Below are 27,610 nucleotides of genomic sequence, written 5' to 3'. Positions count from 1 at the left end.
TGACGGACTATCGGTCATATGCTGCCCAATTCGAGGGTTTATACAAGTTATCGGTTGGGAGTCTTATACGTATATGTATCTACGTACATGTGTATTGCTAGAAAGAGTAGTGGTACATCACACACATTTTACACATAAGACTATGTTTGCTTGAAGAGTGTCTTGATCGAGTATACAAACATTTTGTAAGGTGGGGTATTTTTTTAGCATCCATCTGAAACAGAAAGTGTATCAGCATGACAGCATAATAGCAAAACCTACCTTCCTGGTAAACAGTGGGCTCCAGCTTGCCAATGGGGTGTATTGGCCAATGGCTCCATCAAACACCCGTTTAATACTTCTACTTACTTGCAACAGTAAAAAGCCTATATATTGTGCTCTACTTCAAGAGTATCCACACACAACTACACACTTTGCTCTTTTTATGACCACAAAACGGATAGATAAACTTTACCACATTGACAGCAATCAAAAGTGCAGCACACACACAAATTGTCTCCCTTTACTCAGGACTACACACACACACACACACAAAGTTATATAGTTCTAATGTTTCACTCCTACATAACGTTCTGAGTTCAAATAAGAGATGGTCGCTTGCTTCCTCCCTCTGCTGGCTTTGTCTACAGGGGAGGCAATAAAGAGAGTTGTAGTTATAAAGCATACAAATCACACACACTGCATGGTCAGTCTATTCAGATCAAAGATGCTAACAATATACAGTTGTGCCCCATGTCTGTCATGAGGACATATCCAATACCTTTTTTTCATAATTATACAAGTGTGGATGGTTAGATATGACCTAAAAACCAGAGAACTACATGTAAATATGTGCACGTACCTTGTTGAACACTCCCCTGCCAAAGTAGTCTGCCACCACGGTGAATCCATCAGTAGAACGAGAGAGCTGTAGGGAGACATAAAACAAAAACAAAGTTAACAACTAGTTAGGTAAAGCAATCACCCACTTAATCTTTAAAAGTCCATAATTATCGTATTAAACGCCCATCTTGTTTAAATGCCCATGGTAAAAGCTCTGTCTTTGTCAATAAACTCCCATCTTAATAATCGACCATGCATGTATGGGCGTGGCACTGTGGGCGGAGCTAAACTAGCACGTGGAACCATGGCAGCATAGAATATAGATACTTTTTATGATGGCAGAGAGAGATACCAACACAGAGGGAGAAACACCACTCCTATGACTTAAGATTTAAGCTGAGAGCTGTGGCAGCAGCCAAAAAGAGCATAATAACTGCTATTGTGCAAGAGTTTGGAGTAGACATGGCCAATAAACGCCCATTTCGAATAAGCGCCCATCTCGTTTAAACGCCCCCTTTCCAGACTTCGATATGAAATAAACGCCCGGGCGTTTAATCAAGTAAATACAGTGTATGGCTGCAAGCTAAGAAAACAGTGCAACTTTTGCAGCTCTTTTCTGACTCTTGCTACCAATAGCTAGCGTTCTAGTGCAGAGCTAACTACTAAGTAAAATAGCCAACAGATTTTGCTGCACACGAGTCTAAAGAGTCTTCAATGGCCTCCAAAGTAAGCAAACCTAGCCATAACCATAACTCGAGGAACGAAGCATTTATTTTTTAAATCCACTGATTTCCAAGAAAACATGACTAAAAAAATTACTATTTATAGAGGCTCTTACATTTATCATTAAGCAGCTGTAGCAGCCTACACACACGCACACACACCTCGTTGCCCATGCACAACGACATAATGACCCCACAGAGAGAGCTTAAGTGAACATAACGTGATTAGCCATAAACACCCTGCCACAAAATATTTTTTCTACAATTTGATTTTGTTCAGGAGGACCAAAGGTTTGGTCCCCCCTGGACAACTTCAGTTACATGGACGTAGTATCGTGAAATATTCAGTCCTCTGACTGAATATTTAGTTCTATAAATTTAAGGCCCAATACATTTTACAAGGAAATGGGAAATGACCGCATAATGACACCATAGAGAGAGAGTCCCCGCTTTAGTAATGGTAAACCCACCCCCAGTGCCATAACCACCGCTTCATTCTGTGGACACACCAATTACACGTGATATCACCATCAAAGTTAATACAAGAGAATACCAGACAATCTATGCTACAAACTTTAAAATGTTTTTTAGTCAGAGTCCACTTTAGAATCAAACTCGAAATGAAGATCTTCAAAATCTTGATTGTGTCTCACGTCTTTCTCATAAAATTCTTCAATGTACTTCCGTTCATTACAAAACTCCTCACGCTGACGATACTGGTACCGTCTTGCAGCTAATATGAAAAACACAACACCAGAAATTGAGATCACAATGTTCAATAGGAAATAGGCGAGGCCAACTTGTGGCGAATCAGTCCAGAAACTAAATGGAAGAAGAATCGCAAAAACACCAATCAACTGAAATAGTCCTTTCACAGCAAAGAATATCCCAATGAGAAAGCCTTTCATGGAGTGAGGGCTTTGAGCACAGATGAATTCAAACACACCACCATAAATCAAAGTGTAGGAAATGGCTATGAGAATATTTTGGGGAGTAAGAATGTAGGGGTTGAGGTTAAGGGGGTTAGCATAAAGACCTTTAAAATTTTCAGCGGCAAACAAGCTTGACGTAATATTGGCAGTAAGCAAATCATGGCCTATCTTATCCATCGAGAGAGAGCATACCAGACTCACAGTTGTCAAACAAAGACCAATTCCAATTCTACCTAGAATACTAGTAGCGTATCTCTGGAACAGCGGATAAAGGAACTTGAGGAAAATAGGTATAAACAATACAATAAACAAAGGATAACACGTTCCACCATTTGCAAACAGAGCATTAGCAATACTGTATGATGAATAACCACTAAAGTGGAGTCTGACTAACGGCAGAATTGCTGATCCAGCAATATCAGCTGTGAAAAAAGGCCCCAAAGATATCAAAACAAGCAATATTCCAAAGAAAGCTTTCACATTCTCCACCTGCTCAGTTGTAAACGGTCCTCCATACTTGTTCTTGCCTAGATTCAGTCCAGTGGGTATGTCATCCTCCCAGAATGTAAATGCACTGCGTTGAATAGGAATACTATGCTTCCTAGCAAAGCCGACAATTCTTGCTACTTCTTTGTACGGGTTTCCCAGGCCAGTATCGTGAATAAACAAACTTTGTTTAGCAAAACAGAGAGAAACTGGAACAGCGATTAAGAAAAAAAAAAATGCTATACCAAATATTCCAAAAGATTCGACTGAAATAATGTCGCTAAATACAACCCACATTAGCTTTCCAACGCTTAAACCTATGTACATTGTTAGTACAAACCAGTGTATGAAAAGAAAGCTATCTCTAGTTGGACTGTCTCGTAACTGATCAATCCCAAACTGAATGACATTAGCTGAGAATGCAGCAAAACCAACTGACAATGCTATGTAAATAAGAAGGACTAATAAGCCACCCGATACTCCTAACACAACTAGAACCCCGTTAACCAATGGCGGCCAAGGAACTGAGCCAACAAAAGGGAGAGGTATCGAACATACAGCAAATAGTGCCAGTCCGACTACAATGAAAGTGAACAATGCCAGCCACATTGTCAGCAGACCACATCTGACCACCTTGTACCTCCCATAGCGAACATCTGCCAAGTATCCAGCAAGGGGATAGAAAAGCAACCAAACAGCGATCAGCCCATAAACTCCAGATCCTAACGCAATGAAAGGTGCACCAAGAGGAAGAGATTGAGCGGTTGCTAAAATAAAAATAGTATCTGGATTATACAAAAACCCGTACAATAGATATGCTAAGGCATTCCAAAAGAGAATTGTGTTCACAGCTTTAGACTTTATTAGAACACTTTCTTTAAACCTTCGAAGCAGTGGGAAACCATTCCTTTGCAATGGAGATTTGTTCCCAAGTAATTTTGTAGTCTCATCAGCATCACTGTTACTTTGACTTCTTTCAGAAAGAGCACTATCACGTTGTTGTATGGATAGCTCTTCTCTACAAGCCATACTTACTTTATGTACTCTCTGCAGAATCTAAAGCCAGTCAACTACTACAGTAGTCACATGGCTGTGACCACCAACAGATTACCTATCACACAAACACACACACGCACCATAAAAGCGTCAGGCAACATAGACAACTGACTCCAACTCCAAGGAAACTTAAAGTATAACTGGAAATTTTGGCGAAGATTGCCAAATTAAAGTTTCCCCCAGTGGACACAACGTCATTGCTGTATTAGCCCGCCTGAGACGCCAAACTAAAACCGCCAAGTCGGTTCAAATGGCTCATTCACCAAATGATTTTCCAGTTATACGGTTCCTTTTGTTGCCCTAAGAAATCTTTCTAAGCCTTCAAGTTGCCTGAGCCTAAAACTCTGTTTGTGGTAACTAAACATTGCTATCACACTATTTCACATTATTCTTTTTCTCCTTTATAAAATTTAATGCAGAGCATAAGGAGCATACCAAATAGCAACTGAATACTAATATTAAGGTAGCCCATGACACAGGATAAGGGTGAACCGAACCACTAGCTATTAGCCCCTGTTTGGTGTTTGGTCTTCACCTGAGAGTGGAACTGCTCATGAAGGTTCCCCGTCTGCTCCTGTCGTTGGATCACGTCCAGTACCTTCCTGTTCTCACGGGCACACGTCGGACACTCATTGTCAAACTCATCGTCAAGGCAACCCTGATGGAACGAGTGGCCACAGAGGAAGTGTAGTGCAGGGAGAGCAAGTCCTCGACGACAGTAGTGACACTTCATCACTTGGAAGATCTTCGCACTGTGGGTGTGGTAGTGGTAGGTATCGATTTAGCTCTTCACAGTATTCAGTAGCGCACCGCGAAGCTTTACACATGCACAATGACAGCATACCACAATACCACGAACAGCGCTAAAACGATAAGCTTTTAAGTACAGTACCTTGTTTGCAGCTCTTTGATCTGATCCCTCATTTTAGTAGTGTCGTCTCGATACTGTTTGACCAGCTGCTCGTCCTGAAAGAGGAGGGAGGGTGTGGGCGGTTAGGAGTGGGGTTTCACATTTAGTGAGAGGCTCTTACCTTGGCAATCTGATCGTTGACTTCTTGAAGGTGCTTCAAGATATATGGCTGTGGATAAAACAGTACATCATGGCATTAAGGCACAGTACCAGCTTAAGTATTAACTGCATAGATATTATTGGTCTAAGCATACCAGGTGATTGAGCTGCCCAAGGGTTACAGAATGCAGGTTATCGTTTAGACATAACTAGTTAAAGTTATAGACAGTCGAATGTAGTGAGCAAAAGGCCACATAAAAACAGAGGCTGTGTAAGCCTTGGAAATGACCACTCACCTTGATATCATTGAGGGTTGCGTACTGACTGTCGGCCAGAGTCTGTACGACCATGAGGGGGGGCATGAGGTGGTTGGCCTCGATGTGATGCAACACCTCGGCTATAAAGTCCTTACACTTCTCCACTGAGGCAAAGTAGGAGAGAGCCTGCACCCACAAGTTGGGGTCCTGCCGACTGTACAACAGAATTGAAAACGATTATAAAAAGTAGCATGCTTACAGACCTAAAGTTTTGTGATTAAAAACATTATTATAATGGGGGGTATTACGATCATAGCATATCACAGCTGTGTAATACCTCAAGTCAAACAGACATTATGTTTAAGCTAGCAGTGGAGCAGAGACAACTTATGCAATGTATGTGGAAAGTGAGATACGGTCTATCTGACTCACCCGTGTCTCTTGCAAGTGTCCATGACCTGGTCATAATCGTTGTGCTCCATGTGGTACTGCAGGATCTGCTGGAACCTGCGGCATGGGAGGGGTGGGGGGGTGGAGGTGGAGGTGGAGGTGGGGTGAAGTGACATCTAAGACATGATTAGCTCTACACAGACTTTGTAATGCAGCAATACACCAGCATTGAGATCACTTTATTACAGACAACACACAACCACACACACTAAGTATACGCCAATGACCCAAGGATGTGCCCACACTGGTTGGTGGTGGTTGCACCTCTAAACAAAAATAACCACCTCTAAAGGCTAGTTTATTACAAGAGGCAAATTTGTCGGCTGAATTGAGATTGAGGATTGAAAACAGCTACCACTTAGAAAATGCTGGGCATATCACTGATGACGTTAAAAGAGCCACTGGATATTAACATGTGTTGGGTGTGTTATTTACACTCACAAGAGAGCCTTCTCGTAGAGGTAGAGGATACCGTCCTTAAAGTCGTGCATCTGCGCTAGCACTAGGGCGTGGTCCAGGTCATAGCTGGCCTGTATGCAGTGGAGGAGGCAAGAGTGTCACGTGATCAGCATGAAGGTGATAAATGTACTGAACAAATATTTGACTACATTTCCTGATACCATAAACTGTTGTAAGAAATTGATGATTAACTGACCCACACATACCTCGGGGCGTTTGAGGAGCTCCAGTGCTCTCATCTCCTTGGCAACCCCCTCCTCGGTACGACAGGTGCCAATCTCGTTGAGGTAGAGCTCCAACAGAGTGTTGTAGACCACCTCTCGAAGTTTGGCGTGAACCTGTGCATGTGATCATGGTTCAAAGTACAATGCAATACAAGTCGGCAACGAATTTAGTCTCATAGCTTGTTAACGTAATAGTTAGGAGGCTAATGCTATATAAGCAAAAGTTACTGGAGTGACTGCTACGCTTGGCGTTGTGTTATCTAAGCTGCACATTTACTCTCAGGCTGGTTGTAGGTGGACAGACACTGACCTTGATCATGTGCTCCAGGAACCGCATGAGGTGCTGCTTGTTGTTGACAAAGATCTCAATGTAGTTGGCTGGATCGGCTCTATCAGGACTTCTTGCTAGAGGGGAGGTAATACAGTAAGTTCTGAGGGCAATTCATTTTAGTAATAGCTGCTTTTCACTAACTGTTTTACTAAATTGATACAATGCACAAAAAGCTGTAAGGTGTAACAGATAGAAGCAGCGAGCTTAAGAAAAAATCGAACACACATGAAAGAAGACACAGCTACCTCTAGTTGCTACACATGAGGCTTGCTTGCTCACAAGTTATTTTGGTGTGGCCAATAGGTATCCAGTCCGTGCAGAGAGAGGTGAGAAGTTGGGTCGTCTTGTCCGGGAATGAGGACATGAGCCTCTTGCCGTAACGACGCATATTCTCCTCTGCCTGTGAGGTGTGAGGGGTGTGAGGTGTGAGAGAGTGGGATGTGTGAGGGGTGGAATTAAAATTTGTAATGGACATGTGTAAGGTACATGTACATTACATACTAAGTATAATACATACAGTCAAGTATGTACGTTAGAGCTTGGGAAAAACCAGGTAGATACTAGGGTTAGTGTTAGGGTTGGTTAAAGGTATACAGAGCTAGGCTAAACAGTTCACCTCTTTAAAAGGCAACTGTGCAATGTAGGCCATCCCCTCAGTGTTGTTGCTGAGATCCTCCAGCTGGATACGTAGGTACCTGGGGAATAGGACACAGAGGGAAAGTATAACATATCAGAACCATCATGACCATGACTACACGAACACCAGCTGCTTACCAGTCATGTTTCGAGTACTTCCTGGCGAGAGTGATGGCCTGTTGGTGATAGTTAGCCTGGCGACACACCTTGATGGCCGTGGTCACATCAAACGTCAAGTTCTGGTCCTCCTGTTAACGTGGTAACGATAATACATTATACAGTGGCTACATAAGCAATGGTTATACAACAATGTGAAGCTATGTAACTAGGCAAAGTGAGTGTGCCACCATTGTCTCTGTGGGTCTGAGTTAATTATGAGCAAAAGATAAGTTGTATGCTGACTATATTATACTCTAGGGCACACTTGAGGGTAAATAACTACCATACTTTGTGTGAAGAAAAGATCATACGCACTTACCGAGACAAACTTGTCTAACTGGTCAATGTCCTTGAGCTTGGTGTAGCAGTTGAGAAGGAGGGTGGTGTGGTCAGCATTGGCCGCACCCTTCTCATGGAGTGCCTACAAGTACGAGAGATGCATTTGCTTAGGTAGAGAAACAAAGTTGTATAGTGGACACCATACAATCAGTTTATCAACACATTTGGATCGTAAGTAAAACTAAATAGTGTCTTGCTAATTATGCCCATTGAGTTGAGTATACAAACATTCACCTTGAGGTAATTTGTAAGATTGTGTATTCTTTGAGCGTCCAGAAACTGAAACAGAAAGTGCATCAGCATGACAGCACAATGGTTAAGCAACACCTACCTTCCTGATAACATAGGAGGGCTCCAGCTTGCCAATGGTGAGAATGTATTGGGCAATGGCTCCATCAAAGTCACCCTTACTGCAAGACACAACAAAACACAGTGAAACCAGTTAGGTGAGACTGATAGCCATGACACAAATGTAAATTGTAGCCATAAAAGTGTGTTTCTGAGAATCACCACCTATACATGTATCATGTATAGTACTGTTCATTGTGAAAGTACACCTATGTATTACATTGTCTAAGCAACATGATTGTATAATTATAGCCCCAAGCTAAGCAAGTGGGCGGTAGCTACAGATCATATGCCTACAATGCTGCATGTGCTTACGTGTACAAGTGGTCCCCATACTGAGTGAAAATGTCGATGAGCCCGTCGTTGTAAGACTGGCTCTTGGCGAGGCTAATGGCGGTGGGATACAGGTTCTTCTTGAACAGAGTCTCTAGCTTTGTTTTGGTGTCATTCTCGTCCAGGCGTTTCACCTGTGTGCGTGTGTGGGAGGGGTATTTGATATTGGAAGAGTGGAACATTCAATCTAAGCTGCATGGTGTGTGTGTGCATGGTGTGTGCATGGTGTGTGTGTGTGTAAGCTTACACTGCCGTCCTTGAGAATAACGTAGAGTGATCCCCACTCACTGAGCACATCTATCACACGAGAGGAGAATGTTGTCTGGTAAGCTGCAGCAAATGACAGGACACACTGATTGTGAAATCTCCTCAGACATAATTATCATTTTTTCACATCAGTATCTTAGTTAAGAGAGCGTTCATTATAGGCTCACACACACTCACCCAGGAACTGGTTCTGGATGTCATAGATGGTGAGGGTCATGGACTCGCCCGATCCACCAGAGGCAGCGGCTAAAGACCCACCCCTAGCACCGCCCCCTCGACCACCCTTGGACACTGAGATCAGATAGCCTCGAAACCAGCGAATCAGAAATTTTTCACCTAGTACAGAAAAATGCAAGTTGATATACAAAGCTTATCTGTACATGGTAATTTCCAGTCAACCAAGTGTTCATGAGCTCACCTTCAAAAGCTAGACACTGCGCCTTAGCCTCTGTAGTGTAGAAATGGAAGGCCTGCAAACACACAAAGTTTGGTGTAATGTTAACTTCTGATCACATCACACCAAAGTACAGTACTTGTATATATATATATATATATAGACATCTACATGTAATAATAGCAAGTAGAAAAACAAAATCGTGAAAAGCAAAATCGTGATAAATTTGCTCTGGTACGTACAAGGGAAATAACCGGGACTACTTTGCAGTAGTAGATTAACAAAATAATGAGAGACCGACAGCTCTCAACATTCGGTGGTTGAGAATGGTGTGTTTACCTCATTCCTAGCAATGACAAACTTATGCTCCTGGGTGTGGTCTGTCATAGTGCTGCAATTGTGCAGGCAACCAATGGAGTCAAGGAGGTGCTGCATGAGGTGAGGGAGGGTTGTCAGGGCAAGGCTAAGTCAGTAGTTACACAGTTCATAAGGGGGGGGGGGGGTAACGTAGTGGCTAATTATTCATATCAGCCTACTAGTTGTGCTCAAGGTAAGTGGCTACCAACCTGTGTCTACTAGCGTGTGTTCAAGCATAAGTATGAGGACACTCACACAAGAAGCATTTCACAAACATAAGTAAGTAAGTGTTCCTTCACTTTAGAGCTACATACAACATGTTTCACCTTCTGCTCTGTATCCCCGATGAGCATGGAGTACACAGCAGCTGTTGTGGAGATCATCAGGAACGTCCTATTGCCCATCTGCCGGAACCCAAGACCTGGAGGGGGGTAGGAGACGGGGGGGGGGGGGGGGGGTACAATAATGTCGAATAAAGAACCAAAGATGATTACACAGCATTAAAATTGGAAAGGAAACACTACCTAATGAAGAGCAAGATCATCAATCATACATAATCTGAGCAGTGGCAGTATTAGTTCTACCACAGATACATATACATGTAGTAGAGGAAAGGAATTGGAAAGCAACACTGTTTCACGCGACCCATACTTGTTGCACCGGAAATATACAGGAAGTTGTTTTAATGGGAGGAGATTGGGAGGTTGTACGATACCCTCTCCTCACCTGTGATATAGATCCCTGGCTCACTCTCATGATGCACGGGCTTGATGCGAGAGAGGCGGTCCCTCGTGATGTTCCCTCGGATCAGGAGCACCGTACCATCTTTGAAACCAACGGCTATCAGGTTCATGTTCTCATGGGCAGTCACACAGAGCACCTGCATAAGTCGTGAATATCATTAACACATATACGGTAAGGAAGGTCAAAACTGGCCTCCTACAAATGGACTCGATTGCTCAACAAATATACAATTAATGGAGCTCTAATCATCATTATGCATGTACATGTAAATGTAGGTATACAGATACCAAGGGCGTATATGGGAGATACAGAGATTAAGAAATTACCGTAATATTGACTGACTCACTGTTAGTGTCTGAGGGTTCCCGGGCACGCTGGGTCGGATAGTCCTCATCAGGGTGGGCAAGCCCTCTTTGGTGCGCTTCTCAAAGTTCCAGATCCTACAGAAACAATCCTATACTGACAACAACGCAGCTAATTTGTGGTATTCAAAAACAGGGTAGCACTCAGACTGCACATCATTGTCTCTAACACCAATAGCTATAATTATTGAATCTCATAAAACGTAGGGTTAGGAATGAACAAGGAGTTGAGGATGTAATACAAGTTTGTAAACAACAATTTGAAACAGGAAGACACAAATTAAGGGGCCCTAGGAGGGTAGGATCTGTATACAGATACAGTACATCCCACGACCCGCTAATCATTGACTCAATGCAACCAGCCCCACCCCTCTCTCCACTAGATTACAAGCTCCACCCACTTTATGAGAGTCTTGAACTCCTCGTCATCTCCCACGGTGAGGAAGATGTTTCTCTGCTTGAGCTGGTAGATGAAGTTGACTCGGAGGAGGTATGCATTGAAGGAGGTCATGTCCCTCAGACTGGTCATGATGTGGACCTCCCCTTGGGCATGTGCAGCGTTGTCAAGGACACTACAAATCAGGGGCTCATTTCAATACATTAATTACAGACCCATAGTTGATGCCTAAAAGGTGTGCGAGTAATTATTGCACATATGCATAGGTTTCAGGATATCTCCCAAGATCATCTGCCCTCTGCCACAGCTGGAGCAAGTGATTCCAATCTCCTGAAATGAAAAATAAGTTTCTATGAAATTTAGTGTGTTTGTAGGACATTAGATCCACTCTGAAGCTGCATTTCTTAGATAATTCAGCCCGTACCTTGAGCTTGTCATAGGGCTGGTTAGTATCAGGATCTTTGAGCTCTTCAAGCTCGAAAAACTTGAAGGTTCTCCAAGACATCTAGATCTTGCTTGAGCTATTATTGCTGAGCTGGCTAGATCCACGGAGACTCCACAGCTCCGTAATTTTGTCACTCACAACACCCACGTGGCTTTTCAGAAAGTAAACATAGAGGCAACATGGAGCTAGCTAGCTGGAGACTGATGATCTGGATGATGATGGAAGAGCTGATCAGCACTCATCGTCACATAGCTAATTTCCTTTGAAAGGTGTGAGATTCTCAGCCTCTTGTTTGCAGCCTCGCTATGAAGTTGATGGAGACTAGCTTGCCAGTGCACTGACGTGACTAACAGTGTCTCCCAGGGTAACACACTGTGATGGAGAAAAAGCAAACACTAGAGCTGAGACAACTCTCCAGGCGGAGACCAGGAACATCTCCTATCAGTAGAAGCCGTTTGCAAGAAAGCAATTGTCCAGCCACTGCAGCTTATATCCATGGAAGCAGCAACCCAACTTCAGCAGCTCAGACTTCAAGGCAGGAGGAGGCCAGTGCATTGAGTGAGGGCACAGCTACAGCTAGCTCCACCTTCTCCCTCCCAGTGCTGAGCAGTGAACCAGCTTCGACTGTGACACTGCTGGAGGATGGATGGAATATGCAAACTGAGCTCCTCCCCTCTGCACGAATGCAGCCTCCTGATTATGAGGACACCCCTCCTGAATATTGTGAGTCCGTATTATTTTTCTGCAATGAAATGTTACGGGTTACCATGTTTATAGCTCTTACTCAAGAGAAGATTCAGAATTTGCTTTATCTGACGGAGGAAGAAACAGATTTCGATTCTAACAAAGAAGTACCAGACATATTTGCACAGGTAACTTCATTGCACACTGCAGCCCTGCATAATAATTAGTACTGCTATTATTTGCAGGTAGATCAACTAGATAAGTATGCCGAGATAGAGGTTCTCAAAGGACGACTAGAAGATGATGGCCTCAAGCCGTACATACCAAGGTTTTCACATGACATGCGAGAGGAGTCGCTGCTAGTGGGGAAAATTTCCAGAGAACAAATTGAAGTGAGTCTCTTGGCACATCAATGCTTTTATGTGCAGAATTTTCATTTAAATGCAAATGCAAGATTTGCAAGATTAAGTTGTTAAGCACTTCGTACTATTAAAAAATGGCTCACTGGTTTAGAGTTGCTTTCTTGTGCACTCCACTTGTAGGAGGAGGAGCGGAAACTGCAGCTGGAACACCTGGCTTATCAGGAGCAGGAGGCAATCAAGCAGCTGGAGAGGCAACGGCAGATCACTGTCTCAAAGGAGGTTGCAAAGAAAGAGATAAACAAAACTACGAAATTACGAAAAAGGGCCCTCAAAAAGAAAGAGGTGAAATTTCGTTTGGTGAAGGCCTCCCTTTGTAATACCTTCCACATAGATTCATTCATATTGCCGTTTTTAAGTCATTTTTCAACCCCTTCTCACTTTTAAGTTAATGTTTTAGGTGTGTGGGCATGTGGGAAGGGGGGGGGGGCGTTGATTCAAGTGAGTACAGTATTAGAGAATTTAATGAACAGAACGTTTGTGTTATCACTGTAGGCTCAAGTGGTACAGTCGTCTATGATCCAGCGTAGAGAGTTGTACTCCGCCTTTAACACAGCCCAAAAGCAGATGATCAGAGCATTAAAGGCTAGAAAAGCAGAAGTGAAGGTACGCATAATACTCAGCTAGTACTGGTATAGCTAGTTATCTATATTGGTGTACTTCACTACAGACACTGTACGGAGACCTTCAGAGAGCCAATGGTTGCTACAGTGGTGTGAGGGGCCGTCGCTGGAAGGTGGACTGGAACAGAGCTCCACAACCGGTGCAGATCAAGCTCAAGTCTCTCAGAGGAGTCAGAGACAAGCTACCAGGTATATCCATCACCTATTACTTTATAGTTAATTTTGTTGCCAAGCCCTTTGAGAAAAGCAAAGGCTATTCGCATCCCCTCACCACAAATCTCCTTGTTAGTAACTTATGTCTAGAACAACTGTGTGTCAGTTATTACTATTCCACTGGTACTAGGCAGTCGCTATGTTCTCCTGGTCTCCCTATACGATCGTCTGGGAGGTCATGTGCTGAGGTGGTCCAGACTCCAGGGTCAACAGTGGGCAGGATCTACTCTACCTGTAGAGCATGGAGGACACTACTACAACACTGAAGTCAAGGTGGGAGACATTCTCTCCACTAACTATAATTATACTGACTAACCAACTACTTGATACCCATTATGCTGCATTAAGAGATGCTACAGTGTACGATGTATACATGTAATTGGAAACTCCCACTATTTCTATATGTAGTTTAAAGCGTGTTATTCAGAAACCGTCTTCACAGTGTTATACATTTGGTACACTGCAAGCGTCAGTATGACTGTTATGTGCATGCCCACACCTCTCTTGCTGTAGCTTGACCAGAGTGTGTACACTGTGCTTCCTCCGCGGGTTACCATGAAGCCCTCCATGGTATTGCTGTTTGAGGTGTGGCTGCTGAGAGGCGTGGTCTCTCCCACTGACAGGGTGGTGGGCTGGGGAGTGTTCCCTGTCTGTGACGTTGGATTCAGAATCATCGAGGGAAAGTATGAGCTCAGTCAGTATGTGTACGTATTAGTCTGGGTCACTTTGTGGTAGGGCTGTTTTGATTGCATCTTGGAACATAGTCATAAAGTCCCGAGGCTGACGAGCTGTTAATGGTAGAGTACCTAACTGCATATGTGCTCACTTTTTCAGTTTAACTGGGTTTACTATTTATAGTTGTATTGATTTCCTCTCTCCTAGATACAAGTGTCCCTTACTGCGAGGGCCAGTGGACCCGGTGGTGACCAAACACAGTCAGATTGAGACATTGATGGCTTCAGACCTGGAGAATTGGCTGTGTAATCTCTACTTTGAGGTTGTCAAGCTTCCGAGGTAAAATCAAATCTATACAATAAATATTTGTATATACATTGCAATGTCTTGGTTGGTGTGATTAGCTCTCAACGTTCTGTCCATATAGGTATCTCTCTGGTATGCATGAGTATCAAGTGAAGTTGAAGTTATCGTCTGCTCACCTGGGTCTCCCTGATCGTACCCACGATATCAGACCTGACAATGAGACATCACACGAGGACTCTGCTGGTGATGTGAATAGATTGATTGAGTCTCCTCAAACTCCAATTGCCACTGCAAATGAAGAAGCCTCCAGGGTGAGTAGCAATATAGAGGTTGTTGCAGGCATGTGTACCATAGCTGGTGATATTCACCATGTACTATGTACTAATGTATGCTACAGGCTTTGGAGGGAATCCCCTCAGGGTTTGCCAGGAGGAGTGTGTCCAGTGAGCCCCTTCAGTCGAGAATGTCTCGCAGGCTGCACTCAACTCCAGTTGGGTAAGGCTAGCAATTACTTGATGCGTAGTGTATGCCTGTGATCTCTCCTAGTATTGTGATTAAGAGTGTTCATTTTATCTACTATTCCCTACCAGAGACTCTGACTCAGACAGCTGCTGTGGTGATGGACAGAGGGAGGATGGAGAGTTCACACCAGTGGAGGATCAGCCTGGCTTGTATTACAAGGTGGGCGTCCACAACAACGTTACTCGTTCTGTACAGTATATCCATTGGAACGGTACCTTTAGTGTACGTACTTGTGTTGTAGAGTCCAAGTGTGTGCTCTTCCCCACAACTATTTAACCACCATTCCTTCATCAAAAAATTCCCCGGATACATTTAGCTGAAAACTGAATTTCTTGCACCATATCTACATCCTCCCTCAGGTGCACACGTTCAACCCCGTTGAGGAGAAGCAAGCAAAGGCTGCAACCATGTACCCACACACACGTCTGCTGCAAGAAAGGGGCCGTGGTCAACGACAGAGGAAGGCACTCTCAGAAGAGGAAGAGCTGCAACAGTACTCCGTAGCTGTCAAGTACGTCATCTGTGTACATTTGACCGCACTGACCGTATTGTATATACATGTCAAGTCATAGCTACTGGTTATACGAACAATCCTTTGTTACTACATCAGATCGATACATGCACTGCCTTATTTAATCAGCCTGAGATCATGTGGTTGACAGTATTCATCTTTGACTGCTACCTTTATAAGACTACATGTATGTACTCTACTCCTCAGGAAACCATTTTCTGATTGCATCAAGAAGAAGCGTAGGATAAATGAAAGGGTGCAGTATGTTGGTCGACAGTTACTCTCTGAGTTTGGTCCGTGGCAATGGAAGTCACTGGAGTTTTGGAGCACGGTAGTTATTCTGGTACTGTGCTGGTGGATCAGACTGTATTTACACTATGTGGCTCAGTATGTCTTTCTCAGGGCTATCAGAATACCAGTCAATAGGTGGGTGCCAAATAGTCATTGAATGGCGTGGTACATGTATACACAGTGTATAATGGGAAAATTTGGCGAATGAGCCGAATTGGTGTCTCAGGCATGGCTACTATGGCAATGACGTTGCGTCCTCTGGTAAAATTTAATTTGGAAAAATCTTCAAAATTTGCCAAATCGCCAAATTAACGCGCTCGTCAAATCTTCCCATTATACGGTAGTTCAACCACCCAGCCCTAAGTGATTAGGTAAGGCCCCAGCAATGTCTCAATTCTTCAGTATAAGATTATGGTGATCAGAGAATTGACTTTAACATTCTATACTTTGCAAGGCCACCTTGTTGTAATCCCCCTCCTCTGCACATTCACACAGGTTCGAGTTCTTCCCTCACACTGTCATTTTGAACTATCAAAGTAGCCTGCTCTTCACAAGGGAAACCATTGCCATTGTTCTACTGGGTCCAATCTTCAACACGCTCATCTTCAACCTTCTCATCCTACTAAGCTGGTTGATTCAGTGTCTCTTTGGCAGTTTCCCGGACCTTGGCTCCCAGTTCATCCTAGCCTTTGGAGTGCAAGCCCTACTGGATCCATACTGGCTGTTTATAGTAGACATGGCATTATTGAGATTCCAAGCTCCTCTACCTGAAATGCAAACAGCTGATGTGACAAAACTATATTGGCATTTTGATTGTTTAGAAGGCAATGGAGTGGTCGGAATATTTCTACTCATTTTTCTCTACCTTTTCGTTTCTTTTCTCACCCTTGCCTGCCTCTATATGTTCTTCCTACGGGTTCACAAAAATGGGCTGTTGCTAGATATCTATCAGAGACTCGGGAATACTGAAGAGCATTTCTTTGTCCCTCGTGATATGGAGGTCTCCAATCACGAACTGGGTTGGGTGTGTCGGAAAGCTGAGCAATGGAGAGGGGCAGAGGGGGAGAGACGAAAAGTGGCTGTTCACGACTATGTGTGTACCAATGATGAGGTATATGGTGGTAGAGTTATGGCGTTACTCATTGCTATATAGATGCATTTTGCTTGGTAGTTGCCATATAGCTATTTAGTGCTTCTATAGTTAGTGAATTACCATGTACCGTACTTATTCGATTTAAAGTGACACTTTTGAATAATTACAAAGCCAGAGGTCGTTTTTTAATTTTGGAGGTTGAAAAATTATGTTGAATTCCAGGTGTCACATATTTAGAGGGTCACATCTAATTGGAGATTACGCTACTATCCTCGATTATAGGCCGCTTAAATTACATTGTTTCTTGCGGCCTGGAATCAAGGCTGTGGTTTGACCTCTATTTAGGACGCGACATAAAAATGAAAGCTGTACTTTTAGAGGTCAGAAAATTGGAAAAGATCGAGGGTGTCGCATATTTGGAGGGTCGCTTTAAATTGAATAAGTACGTACGGTACAGTATTTTTTTAAAGTGAGGTGTTTTAGCTTCATACACAGGTGAATAACAATGTACAGTAAAGCTACATAATGTATTATACTATATAGAGTGAGGTATCTTCTGCGAGGGGTGGAAACAGAGCAGTAAGGAGTAGGCAAGTGACAACACATGTGTCCATCCACGCTCTCCACCTGGACGGCCTGAGAGAGCTCTACAGACACTTCCTAAGACTGGAGGACGGGAGCATCATTGAGGTATGTAGGGTAAGGCTAAGGGAGCACTTACGATAATATGGGTGAGACGTATAATTATTACAAGTCATGTAGATCTACGTACTTCTGTAGCCTAGTTTCCTCAATCAATTTTCAGAATGGTATGCAGACTTATTGGATGTAGAGTGCATTATGTTTGGCTCGATAGATTTGTTGGCTGGAGCCACCTACCTACATTAGCATTCCATTGTATGTGTGGGTACATCTATTTAAATACCGACATGTACACTACCCATGTATGGTTGTTAACAGCTGTTTGTGACTATCACCATGCATGCATTTATTATTGTCTGTATAGGTGTTTGGAGAGCTATCCAACATTCCTGGGATAAGCCCTAACCTGAAGAATGCTCTCACCTCTCAAGGACACAGCCATAGTGATACCATCACCACGACTGAGTCAATCACCTTTACCCAGCACTCAGAGGACACACGCCACACGATCGACTCCTCACACCACAACACACCCTCACACACTCAAAAAGAAACCGTTTCAGATGATGAAAATGAAAACAGTTCTCCTACAGAGGAGATTGCAACTAGTGTGGATATGGACGGAACAGATGCTCTTGGAGCCAATGCCAGAACTAGTATGCCTTTGGAAGAAGGTTATGATCTCGAAGCAAGCTACGATCCTTCTACTGACACTATATACGAGCCTAAGACCGAGCTGATGGACAAGAGTAGTACGGACACTACAATAGATGGATGCCTCGTTGCATTGAACACCTCTACCGTGATTGAGGTAGAGAGCTCTGAAGAGAACACTGAGAAACATTTAGAAAAGAAATTATCAGCAGGACAACTCGTGTAGTTAATTATGATTGTTAATTGGCATTAATTATCACTTTCAGCATTCAATCATGTACTCCAAATATTATTGCACCAAAATTATCCCATAATCTACAATCATGCCAGAGGCTTAATTCACTTTACATGCAAATCAAGGTTCACGTATAACTTTTTGTAGTGAATCACCACCATGAACATCTTTTACAAGTGCATAAACAAAATTGTATACATCAACATGATTCACAAATAAGACACGAAGACATAATCTAATTACACGTAACCTGATGCATTTCCTTATACAAACTGTACACACTCAATACTGCACACACATGGTGATGCTCTGAAAAAACATTTCAACGAAAAAAAAACGAAAAAATGAAGAGATCAAGGATCACTTGATTGTAATCATTCAGTTTCACTATTAGAAGAGCTTTGTGCGGATATACTACGTTTTAATTGTGTAGAAATATGACTGTTCCTGTGCAGTGATGTGAAGAAAGGATGTTCAAGTGCTTCTGCCGCTGTGATTCTCCGTCTTGGCTCATAAATCAACATCTGCTGAATCAGGTCAAACAATTGCTCAGTCTCTGGGTCAGAGGACATCATATAGCGCTGTGTATGAGAGGAGAATACAAATTTAACAAGATGTACACATGTATGTACAGCAAACAATGACCACTAATTGGCCCTCACTACCCTTGATGAATTAGTAGTCAACCTCAGCCACTACATTCCAAGTAAACTACATTGTACTACTCCTAGTCTATACTCAATGCCAGGCTGGTAACTTTTCGTCTATGAAGATACTCAAGGATCAATAGGCCATGTTTTCACAGTTTAAATTCATACTGAAAATCAATGGGTAACCAAAGTCCACAATGGACACTACAAATATGCCATGGCTCTTGACATGTGAATTGTTGTTGTAGGTGTATAGTATAGTGAAAACACAATTACACACAAACTCTCACACACACAACCATTCACAAAGAGCCACTGAGTGGGGCAATCACCTTCAGTTTCCTGCAGTGCTCTTTGACATACTTTCCGTCAGGGCTTTCTGGATCCCAGTCTAGTTGACAGTGCCAAAAGTATTTGGTCTTCCTCGTCTCCCGGATGAACCTGGGTGGCAGAGGTCCCAAGATGGCCTCCATCATGGCCAGGTGCTCCAGATTGTCATGAGTCTGGGGGGAGAGAGAGGGCTAGTCTAGTTTCCTTTAAATCAAGCAAACTTACAACCTAAGCCAAGCATACAAGCCTATTCTTTGTAGATGCCTAGTACATGTAATTTCGTTATACATTGCAAGTCTCAGACTTAGGCAATAAAATATTTAAGGGGGAGAAAGGTTCTGAACTACGTGTATCTCTGTATTCTCAAGCAGTGACCAGTAAGTGTTAACCACAAGTGTACACATTGATCAGGAACAGTGTGTGCCTACCTGGAAGAGTGTGTGTCCTCTGTACAGCTCAAACATGATACAGCCCAGACTCCACATGTCACAAGGGTGGCTCCATCCCAGTTCTGTATAGGAAACACCAGGTGTAAAGATAAGCGTAAACAAAAACACCATCGTATACACTTATGTTGAGGTCTTAATGAGAGTGGTACAGCTATGATATACAGTATTGAAGGAATGGACAATGATTGTTTGACTAAGACCATGCACTCAATGAAAAGCTCTCTATATCTAACTGTTAGGAACTGTTACGTATACTCTATACATGTACATATGTACAGTATGTACGTAGAAACAGGAAAAGTTTAAAAAGTTCAAAGGAAACAAAACCAGTGAAGCCTTTGCCTAACTATAAACACACACACACACACAAACACACATTGATGTATGTGTGTATATACCTAAGATGACTTCTGGTGCCCTATAGTGCCTCGTGGACACTACTGTACTGTGGTGCTCATCATCAAATGTAGCTGAGCCAAAGTCAATCAAACGAATATCAGAGTTCTTCACAACACGGACATCTTGTTTCTATAAAAGTGACCAAAAAATGGCTAACAACAGAACAAACTCACAGATACATGTATAATGTGTGTATACACTGCCAAGCATCAGCTAAACTGTTTGTGTTACTATAGATAAAAGCTGTAGCCATGCATACACACACACAAATGTAGCGCGTGTACACACACCTTTCGAGCATCGTAGAAAATGCCGAAGTCAGAGCTGACAAAGAGAATGTTCTCAGGCTTGAGGTCAGTGTGAGTTAGTTTCGTCCTATGCATATCTGCAGGGAAGGTGGGTACACACAGTTGAACACCAGCCAAACACAATGGGATACATATTGAATATTATTGGCTTTCATTCTAGCATGCAATTTGCTAAGAGTCCATACACACAATACATGTACTTTTTGTTTAGCTTTGGAGAAGTTGATAGTGAACTGAAAGTGTGCATTAGTTACAATAACAGGCAGATGGTTACAAAACAAACAGGCCAGGTTAGCTGGCCTGTTAGACTACCATTAAGCAGCTGTGTGACATTTGAAGTACATGCATAAATGAAATGCTTAGCTCAACAAGTTCATGTGTAACAAGGCTCATGCATGGCTACACAGTCCTGGTGATATTGGTACAAGCTTCGAGTTCACTTTATTGTACAAATACTAACATTTGATTGCTTGAGTGAGCTGATAAGCGATGTGCTTCACTTGGAACAGTGGGTAAGGGTGATATTGGTTGTCTTTCTACAAGGAGAAAACAAGATTAGTATGATAATAATTATAAAGGGGTACAACACCACAAGAGATCAAACGATAAACCAGCATTGTGTGTGCATTGTGTGTACGTGCACATTGTGTGTGTGTGTGTGTGTGTGTGTGTGTGTGTGTGTGTGTGTGTGTGTGTGTGTGTGTGTGTGTGTGTGTGTGTGTGTGTGTGTGTGTGTAATACAGGTGCACATATTGATTTGATATTATGTAGCAATTACAAACAACTCACAAGGAAATCGAAGACGCTGAGCCCTAGCATTTCAAAAGTGAGACAGATGTGCCCGTGGAAGTCAAACCAGTCTAGCATTCGTACACACAAGCTGCAGGGGGGAAAAGTGGTAACACTCAACATAACCTTAATAGTACATTGGCACTACTCCAGCTTACACTGCATGCAAACACACAATAATGGTCTAAATATAGCAGGAAATCACAATGATGTAATACTTACGCTTGCCCTTCTCCAGGTAATGTTCTAATCTGTTCCAGCACACGAATCTCTATCTTGGCTGCAGCTCTGCAATACATATAATACGTGTTAGATAAGAAGTGTCAATATCATGCGGAAGAGGTAGTGATTCTACGGTGTCTCCTACAGTGAATACAGAGACTAACACACAGAAGCTAGGTCATGATCTCATAGCCATGTCATTATGTGACTCACCTGTACTTAGGTACGTTCTTGATGATCTTGACTGCAACTTGTTTACCTGTGATCCTGGAGTGCATGGGAAGACACAAGTTAATTCATATTATTAAACACAGGTGCAATACCACTCAAAGCACATAGACCATACAAATGTGGGATTCAAAACCCACTCTCTCAATCGTAACTCAATTGGAGTGACCACATTAGGAGGATGGCTTCCTGTCAGTGCCAACTGTGCTTGCATACACACAACATGCACAGTACAGTCATATATAAAGATGCTACTTCCCTAAGAAACAGCATCACTATAACCGCAACATGATTTTGTGGGCATATACCCAATATGACATTGCACAAACAGGCAACCTTGTAATAATTCCCTGCCCACACCACCCACACATACACCCTTACTCCTTATTGTATTTTACCAGTTCAGGAGGGTGGGTGGGGGGGGAGGGGGGTGACAAATACGGCTATATATAGAGTCACAACAACCCAACAAGTATTCACTCCAGAAAGTTCCAGACACAAGAGAGAATACACAATACCATGTTGCACACACATCAATGTGGGAGTTTATGAGTTGAAGATAATGAAGACATAGAAGCAGTCAGCGATAGGAAACGGCTGCACACAAAGTTCTAATGGTGGGGCTCTACCTTCCACCAGGAACTACTTCCACTAGGGGTCAACCGTGGCTCGAAGGATTTTTAAGAATGTACAATAAGAGCAATTGTTATATTGGAAACGAATTATAGGTATATATTTTAAACGTATGGAATAATGAGTTGTTTGTATACAAAAACTGGCTGTACATATATATCCCATACTAAACCTCATCATACATGGCAACAGACTTGTGACCCTATCAACTCAATAGATGCCTTACAATACCCACAGCCACAAAACAGGCTTCCATAAAGAGACCACTTTCCACCACAATAATTTCTATAGGCTACAAGAGCATGACCTGACTACCTTATCTACACTGTATAATACAAATATGCAACAAAACCTTGGCATGAACTACAGACAACTGTTTCAGTACAAAGTGAACTCACCGGAAAAACACTGAAGGTACCAATATGGATACTAATTATGCCAAATTCTCTAGTTAACAGCTAAACACAGAGACAGCTAGTGACAACATGTGAAACTACACTACAAAGCTCCCCTACGACTAGGAGCTGTGTAAGGATATTTAGTATAAAGGCAAGCCCACAGCATCTGTTGGCAACCACAACTTCAGAACCCTTTAAAGTCTCACACTAAGCTGATTACTCATAGTCAAAACATACAAACCAGCTGCTGCTTCCTATGTGCATCACATGCATGTCAGGATTGTCCTACTACTGTGTCTTCCACATCAAAGTGAGATCACGACAAAAACGACACAAAAAAAAACAAAGGGGGCACAAGGTGACAAACCTTCTGATGATGCACCGCATGCAATGAAAACTGTTTTTACGCTGTCACAGTTTGTTTTCACACAAGAGGCAAGCACATTGCAACATAATTCTCGTTATAGAAAGCATTTATTCTGTGTAGAGGTAAACACACACCAAACATGTGAACAGCACACGCGTTGTTCTCAATACACGCAAGAGTGCAAGCGAAGGCAGAAGATACAATATTAACATACAGAAATAATTATGTGGTGTAGCTCAAAGCAATAATTGTAGTGCAATGCAGTAGTCAAAATTAGAGCTATCACTATTGGCTAGTAAGGCGTGCCTGTTGGAGTCAAGGTAAGCAATTAGTTCCCCCTTCAAACCTTCGGCCTAGTGCCAGGACTGTAGGCAAGATGAGGGTGTGGTAATTGTGTTGGCAATTAGCCCTTTTGTTGAAGGTGGCACTGCCATTGAACTCATACACAACAACCTAGTAGCCCAGCCAACTATACTTGCAAGCTAAAGCACAATCGCTAAAAACTGAAGTGTGGTCTTGGATTCACATAATTATTAATTTGCATTAATGAAAAGTTCAGGCTTTCTAGGTGATCAAAATACAGGACGAGGACAAGGACATACATGTGTGTAAGGGAAGACTAGAAAGCACCATGAGATCAATATAAGGAAGAAGCCATTGTTCTTCCACCTACTCTTTAACAATACATGTACAACCTGTCATACAGTCTGTGATGCAAGCAGACTTAGTTGAGGCTAGGCTAACCACATCCCTAACTCAAGGAAATTTGTGGGCTAAATTGGACAACACAACACTAATTGAAAGCTACAAGGTAAGCTTTCTCTATGGGAGAATACAGATTTTGTTTACTAACTACACATAGATACACAAAGCTAAAGTAATAACTATGGACCAGAATTACAAGAGAAAGTGTAACTAAATGTGTACAATACCACAGCTTGTACGCACCACAAGACAAACAGATAAATACATGTTGGTATTATAATTATACAGTGCCTATAATAATTATACATATGTACCTCAGAAGCTTTTAATGACAAATGGGCACACATAATAGATCATGAAAGAAACAGTGTGTTTGACACATGGAGCTACACATGGGAGAGGGGGGTGATGAATGGGACCTATTGACAGCTACTACCTGTGACATTGTACAATGAATCTGACACATTAACGCAGGCACACACAATCATCGACTCACTTGTCTTTGCAGCAGACCACCTTGCCAAACGTACCCTCTCCTAGAGTCCTTAGAATAACATCTGTAAGGAAGCAAAATGTTGCAAACAGTCATAATTATGCAGCCAGACAACACACTTTGTGTGACCACCATAATAATTAGGTAGTGTGATGAAGGCTCCAATAAGTAGAGGTGCTCATAATAAAAGAAGCCAAATTCACATACAAGTGACAGATTTTTGCTTACACATGAGGCTAAATGAGGATTTGTATGCTAAAACAGCACATGTAATAACAGAAGTGTTAATAAGTATTGTTCTGTCAACAATGCATGTCACAAGATCAGCCAACTAGACATTAACTAGGTGCACAGGAAAGAAGGTGCTATTTCACTCTGATTAGCACTACAACAAAGAGCTTTAGGGGATTACAAGGCTCATTACACACCACTCACAACAGACCACAAATAAGTGGGCGATTCAAATTGTGGGCTATCATATTCAAAAAGCTTAAGTAAGTTGAGGAAAGTGCAAGCTGCTATGGCTAATCAATGCAGAAATAGGATGAAAATTCTTACATTAACAGTAACATACACGAGCTAATAATCTATCGGAAGCGTTAAATGCATTCAGAGCTGGTTCAGCTGAAACCCATGAATACGAAGTTACCGACACTAGCAATGCAGTACGTACGTATACATGCGAAAACCAAAGCAATACCATACACCATGGAGTAAAGTAGTGTTGTTAGAAGCAACTTACATCTCGAGTCTACATGATCTCCCTTGTGGTAGATAAGGTGACCATCCACATCATCTCTTATCTTCACGGTGCAAGCCACATCTACATGAGCTGTAGTGGTGGTAGCTGGCCCTGCAGGTTGCTGGGGCTGGACCTGAGCTTGTTGCTTGGGGGCCACATGTGCTCGAAGGGACTTGAGAGCTCTGCTTTTAGTCCTCTTGGAGGTGGACCCGTTGGTTGTGGCTGATATACTGCTCTGTAGGGTTGGAGTTCCACCAGTGTCCCCCGGTTTTCGCACACACATAGCCAGCATGATGATTGATAGATCGATTGATTCCGCACGGTTCAGTTGACACAAAGTGTAACAAGATCCAAGTGGGAGGCAGTGGTGATTTTATGAGAGGGAGGGAGAGAGAGAGAGAGAGAGAGGAAGGTCTTGTTAGACACACCGAGCCAGACTTGTATTTAAATAGCAAGCTAGCTAGCTAGATCTGCAATTCTCTCTTATAGGGGAAATGATATCTAGCACTAGGAGCCGCCAGGTGGCAGGTAGATCAGACTACTAGTAATCACTGTCACAGAACAAAGAGCTACTAATGGGTATACAAGACTCACAACACTACAGCTACACAATTACAAACTGCATGCACACGCACTAAGAGGAAGACTGTGCATGAAATAGAACAACATAATTGTGTGCAGCCATACAAACACTAATCAATTAACCAGCTTACATCCTCATCTTGTGTAATCTTTCTCTTTCTTCTGGGTCTCAGATTCACCAGTGATGCACTGGGTGCTGCATTCCCCACTGCTGGTCGCTTTCTTCTTTGTCCTGAGGCAGTACTAGAATTTGAGCATCGAGTTGCAAGAGCGTTGATGGAATACGAGTGAGCGTTTCTGGTTTCTAGTGGGAGCATGGATTGCGTCGATGAGCGGGTGCACATTTGCTTGGTGGTAGTGGCAGTTATTTTCGTCTTGACTGAAGATTGGGAAGAGTAGTAGTCGACAGGTTTTCTATGCTCAATCGATCGTAAGTCATATCTATGGTGATAAATAGGCTTGTTGTATTGGGGCAAGGAATAAAAATCGCGATCATAATCATAACGAGTTCTTTTCGTGCGTGGAGCACTTGAGTCATCTTCTTTGAAATCTCTTCTCTTTCGCTCTGCCATTTTTTCAAATTTATAGCGATTATATAGAAACAATTGTAAATCTGTGCTAAAAATTCATTCTCTAATAAAACAAAACAAAATCTCTAAAACATAGTAATGGTGGTACAAAGTTTGTTAAAACCTGCAGATGGAGGCAAACACATTCCCGAGTCAAATAAAGGGTGTAGTAGCAGAGGAGGTACGACAACATCACGTGCATGGACAATGGAAATTCAATCAACAGCAGCAAAATTTAGTGTGGGTGTGGTTTCAAGATACAGCCCCCTCCCATCATCAGCATCTTTGCTGCATGTTAATTGATATTCCATTGTCCACGCACGTGATATTGTCGTACCTCCTCTGGTGTAGTAGTACATACATTAAAGAGTGAGTCTCATTCATGACTATAATTAAGCAACGCAACCACTCGCACACTAACAACAATCAATGCATATTAATGAAGTGTACAACAACATTCAAGCTCACTAAAACATGAATACTGAACTGCACTGCATAACGTGTGCAAAGTATGTATATACATGTACATGTAACCTCGCATCACAATTACATGCAAGAAAGAGAACAATAGACTACCCAGATATGAAAAGCTTGTCAGGGATAAAGTATCTGCCTTAGATAGGGCAGATACTTTTATACAACACGTGTGGACAAAACCAGCTACAATAGCTCTTATATTATATACACCTATCAAATGAAATGTTAAAAACCTTTTATAGTATTAAAAATGCCTACTTGCGAACGAGGATTAAAAGTAACACGTCGGAACTATAATACCTAGAGCTTTGCAATTAACGACCAACTGTAGCACCACCCACAGACAAACAACCTTTCGATGTGACCAGAACTACGTATCACACACTCTACGCAACTTGAAGCTTGTTTACCACATCAAACAAATATAAATATCTCTAGTATGTGCTTTGTTTATCCTCCTACATGCACCTATACATGCTCATACAAAACGCATGCTTATGAAGGGAGTACAGACACTGGTAAGCTTCTACTCACCTTTATCCTACAGACAATAGGTACAACTTGAGCCCCAGATTATCAAGAGGTCCAGAAACACTCCACAAGGCTTAGATAAATACGAGTTTCTTTGGCAAAAGAAGTGGCAGGATCGCCATGTTTAATTTGAAAGTCATGTGACAGAAAATGGGTATTAAATAGAAACAAAGGCATCCACATGGGCCATGGCAGCGATTAGAGGTTTCTCTTTAGCTAAAATCTCCAAAATCAAAATAATCTTCTCTACTTTTGACAGTAGAGTTGGATCAGTGAGGTATTTGGCCCTATATCTACATATAATAGTGTGTGCAGTATGCGATATGCATGCTATTTATAGA

The 27,610-nt window shown here is 42.4% G+C and overlaps 4 protein-coding genes across 5 annotated transcripts; 1 reads left to right on the top strand and 3 right to left on the bottom strand.

Annotated features, from left to right (window-relative positions):
• Positions 1-431: 431 nt before the first annotated feature.
• Positions 432-11,652, bottom strand: LOC135331281 (vacuolar protein sorting-associated protein 11 homolog). Its single transcript, XM_064526379.1, has 27 exons — positions 11,509-11,652; positions 11,363-11,414; positions 11,089-11,239; positions 10,672-10,765; positions 10,308-10,461; positions 9,908-10,002; positions 9,564-9,653; positions 9,249-9,300; positions 9,008-9,166; positions 8,811-8,893; positions 8,546-8,697; positions 8,214-8,292; positions 8,117-8,161; positions 7,863-7,964; positions 7,523-7,632; positions 7,365-7,443; positions 7,028-7,148; positions 6,728-6,822; positions 6,400-6,531; positions 6,176-6,264; positions 5,717-5,791; positions 5,324-5,498; positions 5,050-5,097; positions 4,911-4,984; positions 4,554-4,770; positions 842-907; positions 432-623 (listed from the first exon to the last, which is right to left on the bottom strand). The coding sequence occupies exons 1-27, from the start codon at positions 11,587-11,589 to the stop codon at positions 579-581; spliced, it is 2,715 nt and encodes a 904-aa protein (XP_064382449.1). The 5' UTR covers positions 11,590-11,652; the 3' UTR covers positions 432-578.
• Positions 842-4,547, bottom strand: LOC135331287 (solute carrier family 15 member 4-like). Its single transcript, XM_064526391.1, has one exon. The coding sequence runs from the start codon at positions 3,989-3,991 to the stop codon at positions 2,132-2,134; it is 1,860 nt and encodes a 619-aa protein (XP_064382461.1). The 5' UTR covers positions 3,992-4,547; the 3' UTR covers positions 842-2,131.
• Positions 11,619-18,553, top strand: LOC135331279 (uncharacterized). The gene is made up of 17 exons (XM_064526374.1): positions 11,619-12,252; positions 12,307-12,401; positions 12,459-12,605; positions 12,756-12,917; positions 13,128-13,238; positions 13,303-13,444; positions 13,599-13,741; positions 13,982-14,151; positions 14,351-14,482; positions 14,571-14,760; positions 14,847-14,944; positions 15,040-15,130; positions 15,331-15,482; positions 15,690-15,908; positions 16,269-16,884; positions 17,410-17,556; positions 17,873-18,553. Exons 1-17 carry the CDS (start codon positions 11,907-11,909, stop codon positions 18,386-18,388), a joined length of 3,477 nt encoding a protein of 1,158 aa, XP_064382444.1. The 5' UTR covers positions 11,619-11,906; the 3' UTR covers positions 18,389-18,553.
• On the bottom strand, positions 18,532-27,430 carry LOC135331288 (dual specificity protein kinase CLK2-like). Of its 2 annotated transcripts, none has more exons than XM_064526392.1 (13): positions 27,273-27,430; positions 25,824-26,385; positions 25,111-25,345; positions 24,372-24,432; positions 21,758-21,811; positions 21,545-21,610; positions 21,323-21,413; positions 20,994-21,069; positions 20,516-20,610; positions 20,225-20,354; positions 19,806-19,888; positions 19,380-19,550; positions 18,532-18,978 (listed from the first exon to the last, which is right to left on the bottom strand). In XM_064526392.1, exons 2-13 carry the CDS (start codon positions 26,262-26,264, stop codon positions 18,772-18,774), a joined length of 1,710 nt encoding a protein of 569 aa, XP_064382462.1. In that variant the 5' UTR covers positions 26,265-26,385; positions 27,273-27,430; the 3' UTR covers positions 18,532-18,771. The 2 variants fall into 2 exon arrangements, with proteins under 2 accessions (XP_064382462.1, XP_064382463.1); XM_064526393.1 differs by having other exon boundaries at positions 25,824-26,257; positions 27,273-27,408.
• Positions 27,431-27,610: the final 180 nt, after the last annotated feature.

The sequence above is a fragment of the Halichondria panicea genome, chromosome 2, assembly GCF_963675165.1.
Source record: "Halichondria panicea chromosome 2, odHalPani1.1, whole genome shotgun sequence".
NCBI lineage: Eukaryota > Metazoa > Porifera > Demospongiae > Suberitida > Halichondriidae > Halichondria > Halichondria panicea.
This window is presented reverse-complemented; position numbering and strand designations above follow the sequence as displayed.

Bases quoted from the DNA above. Each gene is read 5' to 3' on its own strand.
- LOC135331287 (XM_064526391.1), bottom strand. From the start codon at position 3,991: ATGGCTTGTAGAGAAGAGCTATCCATACAACAACGTGATAGTGCTCTT.
- LOC135331281 (XM_064526379.1), bottom strand. From the start codon at position 11,589: ATGTCTTGGAGAACCTTCAAGTTTTTCGAGCTTGAAGAGCTCAAAGAT. The intron at 11,415-11,508 runs GTACGGGCTGAA...TTTTCATTTCAG, and splicing joins AGCCCTATGACAAGCTCAAG to GAGATTGGAATCACTTGCTC. The intron at 5,499-5,716 runs GTGAGTCAGATA...TCTGTTGTACAG, and splicing joins GACACTTGCAAGAGACACGG to TCGGCAGGACCCCAACTTGT.
- LOC135331279 (XM_064526374.1), top strand. From the start codon at position 11,907: ATGGAGAAAAAGCAAACACTAGAGCTGAGACAACTCTCCAGGCGGAGA. The intron at 12,606-12,755 runs GTGAGTCTCTTG...CTCCACTTGTAG, and splicing joins TTTCCAGAGAACAAATTGAA to GAGGAGGAGCGGAAACTGCA. The intron at 12,918-13,127 runs GTGAAATTTCGT...TTATCACTGTAG, and splicing joins GGGCCCTCAAAAAGAAAGAG to GCTCAAGTGGTACAGTCGTC.
- LOC135331288 (XM_064526392.1), bottom strand. From the start codon at position 26,264: ATGGCAGAGCGAAAGAGAAGAGATTTCAAAGAAGATGACTCAAGTGCT. The intron at 21,812-24,371 runs GTGAGTCGATGA...CATGCACTCCAG, and splicing joins GTGGTCTGCTGCAAAGACAA to GATCACAGGTAAACAAGTTG. The intron at 21,611-21,757 runs GTGAGTCACATA...TATGTATTGCAG, and splicing joins AAGAACGTACCTAAGTACAG to AGCTGCAGCCAAGATAGAGA.